Source organism: Apaloderma vittatum, unplaced genomic scaffold (assembly GCF_000703405.1).
Source record: "Apaloderma vittatum isolate BGI_N311 unplaced genomic scaffold, ASM70340v1 scaffold8845, whole genome shotgun sequence".
Taxonomy (NCBI): domain Eukaryota; kingdom Metazoa; phylum Chordata; class Aves; order Trogoniformes; family Trogonidae; genus Apaloderma; species Apaloderma vittatum.
The window spans coordinates 26,065-40,367 of NW_009717616.1; the positions used below are offsets into that span (position 1 = coordinate 26,065).

At 38.2% G+C, this 14,303-nt stretch overlaps 1 protein-coding gene across 1 annotated transcript in view; it reads right to left on the minus strand.

Annotated features, from left to right (window-relative positions):
• COG6 (component of oligomeric golgi complex 6) overlaps nt 1–14,303 on the minus strand; it is a gene marked incomplete at its 3' end in the record, with an annotated part of 47,640 nt that overhangs the window by 24,197 nt on the left and 9,140 nt on the right. The window contains exons 5-8 of the mRNA XM_009869971.1: nt 5,058–5,169; nt 3,048–3,130; nt 2,751–2,821; nt 1,431–1,524 (exon numbers count right to left, since the gene is read on the minus strand). Of these exons, the coding sequence (XP_009868273.1) occupies nt 1,431–1,524; nt 2,751–2,821; nt 3,048–3,130; nt 5,058–5,169 (360 nt within the window). The remainder of the gene's footprint in view (nt 1–1,430; nt 1,525–2,750; nt 2,822–3,047; nt 3,131–5,057; nt 5,170–14,303) is intronic.

Below are 14,303 nucleotides of genomic sequence, written 5' to 3' on the forward strand. Positions count from 1 at the left end.
CCACTGCTGCGTGCCACTGAAAAGAGATTGCCCCCTTCCTCTTGACACCCACCCCTCAGATATTTGTATACGTTAACAAGGTCTCATCTCAGCCGTCTCCTTTCAAGGCTAAACAGCCCCAGTTCTCCCATTTTCTCTTCACAGGAGAGATGTTCAAGTCCCTCCTAGTAATTTAACAAAGTATTTATTACAGAAAACATAAACTGTATCTACAAAGAATCCTATAAAATGTTGTGAACACAGTTGCAACTGATCCTTGGCAGCTGTGAGAAAGGGCCTGGAGGAGAGAAGGCAAGAAAGGCCAGTGCACTCCCCGGCAATGGCCCCATGTCCTGCAACACAGCACGGGTAACAGCTGGGGAGATTGGGTGACACCACTTCTGCCTCGCAGTAACTTGCAGAACTGACTGAGCGTGTCGGGACTTGCGCTCTCTCTCGTGCTTGCACCACGCATTTTCCCCACGAATTGTTCTGTGGAGATTTATAGCGTCACATACCTGCACCTCTGCACATCTGACACTCTTTTAAGGGCAAGGCTGGCCTTTGAGAGGCTGCCTAGCACTCTGCCGTTCTGGATGCCTGAGGCTAGAAATAGTCTGCAATAGCTGCAAGATGTTTTAAATAGCTGCATTGTTTTAAAAAAAAACCCAAAAAATCAAAACCAAACCTCTAAGAAGTATCTCTTCAGGTACGGTTACGCCAATAAAAACTGTTCCTACAGTGCCACCTCGTGGTTACGTTTTCTCTACCTACTACCATTACATTTCTCTTAAGAAATCCCTTCAGCAAATTCTGAAGCAGAACTAAACAGTAGTGTATTAAATACATAAATATATATATATATATGTTAAAGACAATCTACTACATATGGGCCTCCAAACTGTAGGGGCATTTTTTTATACATAGAGATATAGCTCTGCATTTTTATATAGAGATATAGAAGTACCCCTATGCTTTGGAGGTCCATGTGTAGTAGACTGTCTTTAATAGATTGCTGTACAGCTCATCACGAAAGACATTCTTACTCCCAGAAGCAACCCAGTAAAAGCTAATTAGCCTTCATCAATTTTCTACTTTGGGAATTTAAGTGAAATGATCGCATACTTTAGACGGCATTTTTTTCTTCTACAATGAGAGCAGCAGAAATTCAGAATTCATTTAGACTAAAAAGTCTGACATTTTACTTTAATTAGAAACCAGTAAGTTGAAAAAAGTCCAATGACATTTACTATATCATAATTACATGAAAAAGACTTCTGAAATTTAAAGAAGTTGCACTGTGATTTTTTTTTTTTGCATTTGCCTATTTTTAAAATCTGACACAGGACTAAAATGCCACCATCCTTGGCACAGTAATGCATGTCTATCTTTACATTTTATAGGCTGGAAATACTAATTTCTGTTGGAGATAATCATGAACATCTACTTACTTATAGAGGACAGGTCTATCTTGTAAGGCTTCCATGGCTTGAGCGAGAACTGGAGAAATGTCACAGGATTCTTGGGTCAAAGTCCTGCATTCATCTATAAAATTTCAACACAGATAAAAGCACATTCTTTACACTGTAATATTTTTTCTAATTAGCTGTCAAACAAGAAAGTGAGTTAAAAATTCAAAGTTGTTTTTTTTTTTAACTGAAGCCTTCAGAAAGTGCTACCTGTCCTAGTTCGTGTTAATTAGATTCCAGACTTCGCTGGAAAATGGGTGTCCATCACCAATTTCCACAATAATAAAAATGAAAGGAAGCTTAGTATCTCTTTGTGCCAACGTACAAATGTTTAATCATTCAACCACCAGAATTCTGTCAGGCTCCTTAATAACGTTTACCACTTTCCAGGTAAATTATTAAGAAAAAAGAGAGCGATAATTTAAGCAAGCCATGGGTTTGTTTTATTGTTGGTTCACAGGTTTTTTGGTGGAGTTTTGTGTTTGGTAGTTTGGTTTTTTATTGGTTTTGTTGTGGTTTTTTTTTCATTTTGATGGTGTTTTTTACATTAATCACATTTACTATATAATATTGTACTTTCCATGCAAGAATGTGGAAATCATATAAACTAAATCAAACATCGGCATAAAAATTATGAATTTCAGTAGGGTGAAACCACAACCGTTACTTGAGATTTCAACATCCACTGAAGAACAGCTAACAAATACAGTATCCCACTGCACGAGCTTTTTCACAAATCTTCCTGTCAATGCCTTTGGAGAAAAGAGAAGTAATAATAAAGCATCTATGTTTTATACTATGAAGATGTTACACTGAACACTGACATTTGGATCCAGAGTACATATGCAAAAAATAATTGCCTACTATCATTCAAAAGAGCATCCTGATAAAATAAATTTGGAGGTTTTTTTTCTTTTTTCAAGGCAGTAAGCCACTCCTCCCACTAAACTAGATCTTTCTACCAAATTGTCAATAGCAACTTCCCTGTAAAATGAAAGAAAAAAAATGCAATACATTTAACAATTTGCTTAGACTACCAAACTGTAGTAGTTGTTCTCTGTGGAAAACCATCTAAAAATAAAAGTAAGTAACACACTTTTACACACAGAGATGTGACTGGCCCAAAAAAGGAGAGAATCTCCAATTAACTACTTAGTTCACAACAAATCTTTCATTAAGGTGAAAACCAAAAGCCCTGTTAATGAATCTTGGAAAGGGTTTTTGCTGAGTTCAAGCCACATCAAGGAATTAAAGGAATCATCATAATAATATTCATAAACATAAAAACATTCTTAGTCATACTTTGAGTCCATCTGTAAAGTCGTTCATAAGATGTCTCTTGCAGTAAAGCCATCTGTTCCATAATTTCCAGGCTGGAAGACAAAAAGATTTTATCTGCAAATACTATTTTAGGTAGTACTAGAAAAGGCACGTACAAATCAAACAAAACACACCATTACTGAAAGTACAAATATTTTAAAATGTTAATTTTTTTTTAAATACCCCGTATAGTCATATGAAGTGAAGAATGAGACCTTTCTGTAACTTCTGCTTTTAACTAGTAAATGGTTATCTTGCACTCACTGAAGCAGCACTCACCCCGCCCTTTGCTGATTTGTCCGGAGGAGAATCTTGACATCGTCGTGAATTTGCTTTACTCTTCCCAAAGCCTTGAAAAAATCCTAAATCAATTTTTAAAAATATAAAAATAAAAGCAGTGTTCAAAAGCAGTATTTTTTCATTCAAATCTCTAGCACTTTATATTAATTTCAATTCCATATTTATGTTTCTTGCAGGTCTGTGTTCCAAATGCTACTTTAAAAATACTAGCCCCTCTCTTCCACCTCCCAACCTGTCATTTCCATCTGAAGAGCCTTAGGATTTTTTTCTTTCCCATTGCCTCATGCCTTTCTTACACACACACACACAAAAATAACAGCAGTAAGGATGTGTTCTTAAATCTGTTTTTGTTTTATGTAGCATGTGTGTGTTCCACATTTATTAATTAACACTTTGGGGAAATTCTGAGGGCATTACTATGCATCCCAACATCTCCTGATTTACATTAGTAACAGAAGAGCAAAATGAAACATTTTGTAGCACAACCACAGGTTGAAATTTTTTGTTTTCATATAATGGAGTAACAATTTCTAAGAAAAATCAAACACTTGCAACAGACTACACGAAAGTTTTCGAGGACCATCTTTCTAACTCAGCAGCATCAAAGAAAAAAAATCAAGATTTTCAAACATGTCGTATTATGAAGTCATCTTTCAAACATCACAGAGAACACCAGCTACTTCAGACATAATTATTAAACCTTTTGTGACTTGAAAACAGTTTGTCTCAGGAGAGTTACATTCTGGCTCAAGTCACAAAAATACATGTATTCTAAGTGCAGTAGGACACTGGTTTAACCTACTACCTGGCATCAACTCTGTTGAAGATTATGTTTATAAAAAGCCAAATCACACCTCCTTCAGGGAAAAAAAAAAAAAATAATGCCAAAGCAGAAGCCTGACTAAAACGGTTTATAAGCACACTGGTTGATTTTATCATGTGGAAGAAAAGCAAAAGCACACACACGATTTTACTGGTTTGCCATTTCAGTAGCACAACTATGATGATACATCAGTTACTTCTGCACATTTTTTAAACAGTTTGAAGTATCAAAAGGACTAATCCTCCTTCTGCTGCAAACCAAGCGCTGAATAAATGGTAGAGCATTGCTGTCATTGTTCCCTGCACCATGTGCTTTTTAGAAACCTGAACGTTCTCTGACAGTTAACAGTCGGTACAAAAACATACCGCAATTACTCAAGTGCACAATCATTTAATATATTCTATTTATGCCTTCATTAGCATTGTTTATGATTTTCTGTTCCATGTCTTTAAAAATGCTTTAACTGCAAACAGGATGCCTCTGGAAATGAGATAGTATGTCTCAGCAGGTAGTCTACAGTTAAGTAAAGGTATCTACGCAACTACAATAATAAAAATCTATTAAGTGTACTCAATTCTCCCATTACTCAGTTTGCCTTTAATGGAGAACAACGTGCCTTCTTATTCATACCTTAAACATATTCAAAAATTTGTTTTGGAAGGTGGCTAAAAATGAATCAGCACCTAATAACTTCATCAAACAATAATGAGGGAAAGTCTCAAGTTTATATTGTTTCAAGCCACTTAATGTCTGTATACATCCAGATGAAAAACGCACACACAGACAGGCACAAGGGCAGGACTAAACATCACTGAAGCGCTGCAAATTTCTCCTTTGCTTTATTTGAGGGGTCTGATGAAGTTTTAAAACATCTTCATTGAAAATTCAGACTTCATAAAGCTCTTTTTGAAGTGTAGAACCACTCAATAGCTCATTTGCCCCTTAAACTCATTACACAAACTAGAATTTAATGTTGATTTTCCTTCTTGTTACTTGAATCTTTCATCACACATTTCAAACTAACGAGAAACTCACCATTCTGTTAAAAGGTACATTCCTTCCTACAAAATTAAATTACAAACCAATAAGAAGACCTCATCTACAATTAAGTTAGGACACGTCTACATTTTAGTTAATGGCAAAGCTTTTAATGCTTATTGAGATACCTCAGTAATTGGCTCATCTTTTGTGCCTCGAAGGAGGTTCATTTCGTCCGGTGTCAGCTGGAATTTTGCTATGAATGCGTCTGCAACTTGTGCTTTCATTTCTAGCCTCTGACTGTAATAAAATAAAGTGGACATCACCCTTTTATGCTTATCTCAGATTTACTTTGCATATTCATACTTTCAGGAATAAAATTAGCATTAGAAATTGGTGTCATTAAATTCTAATAGTACGTTCTTGCCACCCAAACATTTGAGTTGCATCTTCACATACAATTTTCTACTAATCTTACATGGATTACAGAGTACGCACAATATAAAAGTAGGTTAATACATTTGAAAACCAGCAGGTCCTTTAAAAAACCCCAAACTTTAGCATTTGTATCACAAGTTATCTAATCCAGATACTTTGTGCTTGTACAGTTGTAATGCCTGCAGTTATTTCCTTTCAAACTGATCAAGGAAAGAATGGGGTTTCAGCTCACGTTTCCAGAGAGACACAAAAAGCTGTAGCACGCAAAATGAGAAAATGACCATCAGATCAATCTACTTTTCTGTGGAACAGATCCATTTCTTTTTAACAACATACAGTTGGGATACAAATTTACTCATCTCACAGGCAATCAAAACGAAATGGCTAATTTTCTCGTTGATCACTCTCCCTGAAATAAACTCAGGAGAGATGTAATACGCAAACGCCATCTCGTGGGCAGCATCTTTTTGCACATGTTTTGTCACACACCTTACAAACCACAGAAGGATCCAAACGAATACAGCTTTATTCCACAGGAAGGGGCTGGAATTACTGCAGCAACAGAAAATTTCCTCCAGCTGTGGTTTGAGCACACAGCATTCCAGCAAATCAAGACTACTTTTTCAGGACACTGAGAGGACACTATTTAGTTATTTCTAGAAGAATAAGGCTCAATTACTTCAAGACCATTTCAGCTTCCAATGTAATTACTGCAAGATAAATACATTGTTAGTACAGGGTGGTAAGACAGGAAAGCACACTTCTAATACTGACTGCAATAATTAAATTTCCTTGCAAGATCAAAACTTGAAAAGTAAGTTTTTCTTTATTTACTCCTTCTCTACTATTCAATCAATATCTGGACTTCATCCAGCTAAAGAAGCATGGGGAAAAAAAAAAGCTGAGTCAAAAAGGGAACTGCTTTCCCTTCTGTAGACATGGATGACCTTCCCATCTTGCAGTTCCACACACTCTATTTTTATAGAGATCAGATTAAATATTTTGCAGCTGTCAGCACTCAAGAATACTGAATAGCAAGAAGCAGGGCAGTATGAAAATCTAACAGTGTTTACCAGTAAAGTTTATGAAAATCAAAGAGGAAAAGCAACCCAGTACTTGTAAGTCACACAGACATCACATAAACAAAAAGGAAACCCCAAAATTCATATGCTTTAATACCACATCTTTAGTAAGTTCGGTTTTCCCAGGGACTCATGCAGATGTTACTATTTTGCCTTTTTACTGACAGTTTTTCAATGCTTAAAGTCAATCTAATTTAATTTTCTCCAAGTACACTCTAAAATTGCAAATGCAGGGTCTCCATGAAGCTGAACGTTTCTCAGGGAAGAAACAGAGTGATGGAGGATGATTTTGGACAACTAAACAGGCAATGATAGCAGATGGATCCATGAAAAATTATACCACTTTCCAAGCAATCTGGTGGTAGCTCCCTGCAAGGGAGGCAGAACAGGGAAGAAGTCTAAAAAAAGAGGGCTGAAGAGTACATACACAGCTTGGAAACAAGAAAATGCCAGTACAGGAAGAAAGGAAAGGTATTTGGAAGAGAGAACAGAGACTGAGAAGCATCACGATGGTTTGGCAAGAAGGTGAAGTTAATTTTCTAGCACAAGGAATGGAGCGTGGGGAGAGAGATTCAGCAGAGAATGGAAAACACCAACAGATTCTGGAGGCAGAGAGGGGGGATGCGTGAGGTGCTTGGTCTGAAGGGACTGAATTTGCCCCATCTTCTCTTCAAATAACTTTATCCAAATCTCTCAGACTATCTTGGAAAGCTATCGTCAAATCCAAACAGACCTGGCACTGGTTTCCAGCCCCATTGTCTGACACAGAAAGTGTGGTAAACCTCAACACAGTGGAAGAATATGATTTTGAACACATTCAGGAAATCTTCAGCAGGAAGGTAAGATGATAAAATCTAAAGAGATGTGTAACTTCAGCCGGACATAGAGGGGAAGATACCAGGATAGGCTGTATACAAAACATGCAAGAATTAATAGACAGGAAGATACTAACAAAAGAGTATTTTGAATTAAATAGGAGGCTTGTGAGAGATTTTCTACTGGTAACTACACCATTCTCACAGCACTGACGAAAGATGGATCAGGTCCGCTCTGTAGTAATACTTGCCATCGTGGCAGTGATGCCTGAGCCAAGCTGCTGCCTCAGCCATCCCTGCTCATCCCTGCCCTGCGCTGCCCCTTCCACTGTGCCAGACCTGTTTAGACCATCACACAGCGAGCCAGATTAGGGAACAAATCTGACAGGAAAAAAACCCCAATTTTTTGTTGTTGTTTTTTTGGTGGTTGGAGGTTACATGTATTCTTTAATTCAGTTTACCACAGGCCTGCACTGAGGGACTGTGGGGTACTAAGTTCTGTACAGGAATACCCTCTGTACTGAGGGGTGTGCCAGCACAGCCAGCAGCCAGAGACAAAGAGGAACAACTACTTACTTCACAGCTACTATGAAACTGTTCATGAAAACTCCATTTTAGAACTCTCCTGGGGTAGAAAAAGAGGTCATTTCAATAGTCAGTTTCAACTACAACTGCTAAATATTAGGGCCCTACTCTCACAACCCCTCAAAAAAACCCCCAGAAGCATATGACATAACTACTTCAAATTGAAAATCAAGCAAGGACACTTGAATTTTCACCCAACAACGGTGCTTTCAGCAGTGCTCTCCTGTTTCATGCCACTGTGCTGAGAAAGACTAATCCATCAATGTCATCATCACTGGATTTGGTTGGAACAACAATGTAATTTGGTGAACTAATTTTGTTTAATAGTTGCTCCAAGCCGAGCCTCTTGTGATGGAGATTTCAATGTAATATAAAATCACAAAGCCAAAAACACCTTCACTGAATTGTCTCTCCCTTTAGGGAAAAGAAAGTAAGAAAGAGACTAGAGAAAGCAAATGCAAGACCCTTTTGTTGCAACTGAAACAAGATCTCCCATAAACACAGGAGCAGATGGGATGTTCAGAAACTTCTCTTTGAACCTATGTATCTCCTCAGTGCATAAACTTCTAAATGCTCTTACCGAATATCTCTATTTACTATTATCTCCTGTTCTTCATATTTTTTTTGAATGTATACTTTCACCTAACTGGGGGAGGGGGGAAGTCCGATTTAAGAAATGCAATGTACTGGGTGTAAGAGTTTTTTCAGTTTGCTTTGTGGATCTGCTGGAATTAGAATTGCAGACTTTGAAAGAACGAGGACCAGAGTCAGGAGCTATAAAGAGCACGCTTGTTAAACGCACTGAAATTCTGTGCCTCCTTCACTCCTGGCATTATAAAAACAAACAATAGCAGAAGATGTAACTACTCAGTCTCTCTCCGCTTACAAGTCCTCACTCTGCCCAGTCCCTCCCCTCTTGCTTTTTTGCTGCTACAGAGAACAAGGTTCAATCAAACATCGTGCTTTAAATCCATTGCATTTTGGCTGTGCCGTTGGTTAACAACTGCCATAACTGCTCACTGATGCACTCTGCACACTCCCAATAATGAACTTTTATAAAACAGAGTCAATATATTGAACTCTAGTATACTGGCAAGTTACAAGTTTCACAATGTGAACACAAGATAACAACCTCAAGGTGGCAGCAGAGTTTCATCCACGTTTTACTAAATGATAATCCCGAAGCGGTGAGAGACATCTATCCTAAACCTAAAAGCACGCGTGTGAATTTTGACAAAACCATTTCTTTTGCACTCTTTACAAAGGTCATGGGATTCCAACAAGCCACTCAGTTTCAAAACTGAGGTTTCTCACCACTGCTTACACTGGCTATGAAAGGGGCCTTGGTTATCAATCTGTATGGCAAAGAGATTCTACATCCTAGATGACAGATCAGAAACAAAACATGTGCTACGTACCCTTGACTCCTACCTGGCAATACACAATATTAATGACACGAATGCAATCACATAGGTATTTAATTTCTTATATACGTGTATAGAATCGTATTTCCTCAGGCATAACCTGAGTCTTTAGCTAGAATTTAATGAAACTTACAAAAAGCAGGGAAGTGGATTAAATTATCACTCCAGCTTGCTAGAGCTATTTAACTGTGGTAAGTGCTACACAAAACACAGTCCAGGTAACAACAAAAGTTAGAGGAACACCTTACGTGTAACCCACAGCAGGTGGTACCCCTGCAGGCACCTGGACATTTCAAGACCCGCTGGCCTTTCTGTAAAAACATTTCTAAACTGTGTTCTGAGCCAGTGCAGAGGAAATCGCCATGCTGTGCTGTTTTCCCAAAGGAGGTTTTTTCTTTTACTGAAATTATCCCTGCATAACGAAACAAAACTAACAGATCATGGGAACATTGCACCGATGCAAAGGGGGAAAGGCCAAATGCTAGTAGACTTTGGAGATTGGGGGGACAGGATTTCAACAAAGAGCAACTTCCCCAGTTTTCATCGTTGCCAGGGAGACAGAATTCTTTTGCAAGAGAACTCAAAAGGCTGGGAAAACTATGCACTCCATGCACTTCTCCCTTGAACCAAATACAAATGTGCACTGTTTGTTAGGATTATCACCTAGACAGCTCAAAAAATGAGGTGGAGGGGAAACAGGCTTTTCCAAAGTTCAATTTTATCTGGCCACCAACTGCAGCACAAAAATCTGCTAGCTTCCTTGTCCTACGACAGGTCACAGCAGCACATTCTGAAATTCCTTTCAATTTGTGGTACTGAGGATTTCACTCACTTTTACAGCTTCAGAAAGATGGAGTATTTCTAACTCATAAAGGAATAACAACCATCTTGAACAGACATGTATAAATGCTTTTCAGCAGCAGCTGTAAAAAATATTTTTCTGTGATGGTTTTTGTGGAGGCAAATATACAAGACTATATAATAAAACATCTACACACAAGCAACTGCTGGGAAACCATTCTTAAGAACAAGTACTAGGTGCAAAAGTGCCCTTGTAAATGCTGAAAACAAATGTTCTGATTCTACATTTTCTCTGTCAAACACATTTTTTTATTAAAGGAGAACTGAAATACTGTGAGAATGTTCAGCGACCAATTCCATCATAGAATGTAATTATAAAATTTTGTCTTTAATTAAAAAAAAAAACATACAGGAAATTATAGTGAATTGTTTACCATTCCTAGGATACAGGAAAATAGCAGTAATATTACAGAAGTCTTTAGTCAGACCTCATCTGGAAAATAGATCACAATCCTGATCATCTGTGTTCAAGAACAATGGACTCCCATTAGATCAGAGCTATCAGAATGACCATGGGAAGGGAGAACTTAATTTATAAGAGGAGGTGAAGGAAGCTCTTAAAATGAAGGACAAGATGAGAAAACAGCCAATTTATACCTAAGAATAAGGTTGGAAATTAAAGGAAAAGTTTTTATTGGAGAGAACAAGTTTTTGAGGTGAGTGTTCCAGGAACAGCAACATGTACAAAATGCAAAAGTAATTCACTAGTTGTATGTCAAACAGTCAGTGAGTTTTTAAAAGTCATCGTGCAAATGATGGCTGGCATCAAGAGAGTGGACTTGAACTTAGAAGGTTTCTCCCATCTGCAATCTCTAAGTAAAAACAGCTAGCTCATGATGTTGCAGCCCTGCCACATAACACGTTTTCTTCTAAAAATAAACAGGTAAAAATCATAAAAGCTAAGTTGAAAGTTAAGCAACAGAGGACACCAACCGCACTGAGATTATTCTCAACTTGCCTAACAGATTACTGAACACCAGAACAGAAAATGCACATATGCTGTAAATAAACGCACAGAATTCAGTAACTTTCTACTTATATACCAATCAGGCTTCATAAAAACATCACTGGTGTCTATCTACAGAATAGTCTGTATAAGCAATTTCCTCATGCAAAACTTCACAGCAAATGTGATACGTTTACATACTAGGTGAATCAGTGTTTAGCAATGGTTAAGATACAAGATACGGTTTCGGTTTCTAACTTGTGAACTGAGATTAATCTGAAAAGGAGTGAATTTCCAGTGAATACATTTTCCATCTTGTAGAGGTAAGCCAGTTGATACTGTTGTACCAAACCATCGGGTACCTTCAGCACACCTTTCATAGAATCCGATATAAAAGCTTTTGAAAGAGGCCTGCTTACTCTAGCTTCAAATTTGCCATCAAATTCAAAAATGTTGCCAAAGGGCAAGAAAATAACTCACTGTTCTCTACATCCACCTGGACTAAGATCAGAACAAATGAGCTTAACCAGAAGCAGGAGGAGAACTAAATCAGATAGCAGGAAAACAACAAAGAACCAAAATCAGTAAGACCACGAGCTCTCTGTTCCTGGGCTTCTCTTCTAGGAGCAGATTAGACCAACATCAGCCGGGAATGGTATCATGTAACTGATTCAGCACTTCCAACGAATGTTCCTCAACCTGTATGACTATGCCTCATTTCATACTGATCAGGAGTATTTCATGCCTCAACAGAGTACATGGTTGCCAGAGAGAAAAGCTGGCAGGAAATAAGGCTGTGCACTATCTCTGCTGGTCATGGCTAGAGTGTGACAAATTAGGGTTGCATTTCTTAAGATCCATTTTAGCCATTTTGATTCCTGTGTTATATCCTGCTTTACTTGGGTGCAAATCAGGAAAGAAAATCAGACTCAGAATTTCAAGCCCTCACCCACCCCCACATCGAATTACAATTCAGTTTAGGCAATCACTGCTTCTTCTCATGAAGCATATTCACAGGAATAAATGTAATTACAAGTTTCAAAAGGTCAGGACATAAAAGACATTTCATAAGGGCAGACTACCAGATCACCATTTTTCTCAGCATACATGGATGAAAGCAAACCCCTTTAACCTACCATGAATACTGCTGAACTTGCTGCATCATTTCCAAATTGACTATGAGAAAATATATTTCTTTAAGAAGGCAAAAAGCAACACAAAGACCAGCATGAGATCCGTAGCGTAGCACTGCTGAAGCAGCAAATGCTCACTATGAAACATTTTTCCTAAGACTTCTGACCTTGTATTGAGCACAGAGGTGACAGTCAAATTGTTCACTGAACTCCAAAAACTGTGTTGAATTTTAAAAAAAGGGCAAGTCTGAATGTAATTCAATTAAACTGAAGTACACACTGCTGCATTCCAAAATATGTTTGGGAATCATATTTAACCACATTTTTAAGAAGCGAAGCAATCCTACAGAAACTGAGTCTCCAGAATCAATGTCACTAACAAAAACTGACCTCAAAAGACATTTTTTTGCACTGTATAAAAATGAAGTTAGCAGAAGGTAGAAAAACAAGATAACTTGCAAAGGTGTTCAGGCACATAATATGAGTGAAAGCTCTGGAACTTTAGACTGTCTCAAAAAACACCTGTCCAAGCCATTTCCATTCCCATTCTTTCATACAGGTTTTAGAGCATAGTGGTCTTGACCTCCAGAAAACAAATTCAGACTCCCACCAGCTTTCTGTTTCTGCTGGATTATTTTCTGTGATCTCCAAGAGCATATACATGCACTCACGTAATTGCTCTTATTTAATTTTGTAAGGATGAATATTGTTGACTATTACCTTCTGGTCTCCTTCTTCAATCATTACATCCACGACTGTTATTTGTGGCTAACCTCAAAAACAACCTTGTGCAATATTTTACCATTAAGTGGCTCACAGGACTACTACAAAACCAGGCTTCAAGCATCCTGCACACAATATTTTGGAACCCAATTGTTCTTTCTCTGGTTTGGGAACTCTTAAACTCCAGGACACTTGTTCCCAATGCAAGGTGAAGCAGTTTAGAATTGCAAGTAGGTGTTAAGCTTGACACAAATTAAAATAATAATAATAGTAAATTCAGGTACAAGAGGACATGTCACAGGAAGCTTTTATTAAAATCTCACTTCAAGGAGCAAGACCCTTTTTCTGTCAGCCTATTAGCAATGGCGATAAACAAACCCACATCTTCTAAAATGCAGCAGACGTCTGAAAACAAACTAATCACTACTATATACAAAAAGCCTAATGCAATCTGAAAGCAAAATTAGTGCGCTCACGTAAAAGCACAGAAATCTAGTGAAGATACGGAAATGAAGTGCTTTTTTATTGTCTTAATTTAACTACTTCATTTTTTCTTTATTGTCAAAGTTTGTTATGAAATACATTAAAACAAACATTCTATTCAAGAAGTACTGAACAGCAATAAACTAACCCTATGTTGTAGAGATGAACTGAACTTCTTGGACTGCTTTATTTCACTCTATGTGGTTCTGTTAAGTTGTGGTAAGTCTCAATTTTAAGGAAAGAAGACAGAAAAAAACCCCTAGATTCCATTATTTAAATAATGTGAAAGAAAACTGTTCTGCTTCTAATGTAGAGTAATTTTAATTAATCTATACAGAGAAAAATTCAGAACAGGAAACCTAACTGTCCTGGGTTTAGCTAAAACCCCAGTTCTGTTCAGTGATTTTTACTTTCCAGTTTAGTGTCTTCTAAAAGGCTGCACTTTCTGAAGTCAGCAGCATGTTTTTGCAGACAGTGTGTGCTACTGGCAGCGATAACACCTGATGTTACAGTTACTGCCTGGGACTGGGATGCAGAAAGGCTCTTGCTGATACTTATTCCTACAGTGACCAAGGCCACCGCTGGCTCTTGTGTGCCACGCTGGGGGTGCCGAGTAGTGAGAGGGGTCACAAGGAAGTAAAAGGTTGCACCTCCGGGGGGTAATAGACAGGACAGGTGACCAACGAGAGTATTCCATCCCATATACGTCATATTTAGTATACATTGAGCGATCACAAGAGTTTTATCCCGTTTCTGCAATGGCCGGTGTCCAGAGAGGACGCCATCTGACCTCCTGCTTTTGATCCAGGTCCTGAGTTCCTGAATCCAGCTCCTGTATCCAGCTCCTGCTGCTGAGCCTGGGGCTGCCCCCGTGCCTCCCGCTCTGCAGCACCAGTGGGGATTGATATCTGGGGGGGGAGGCGGGGTTGGTATTGGGCGGCTCT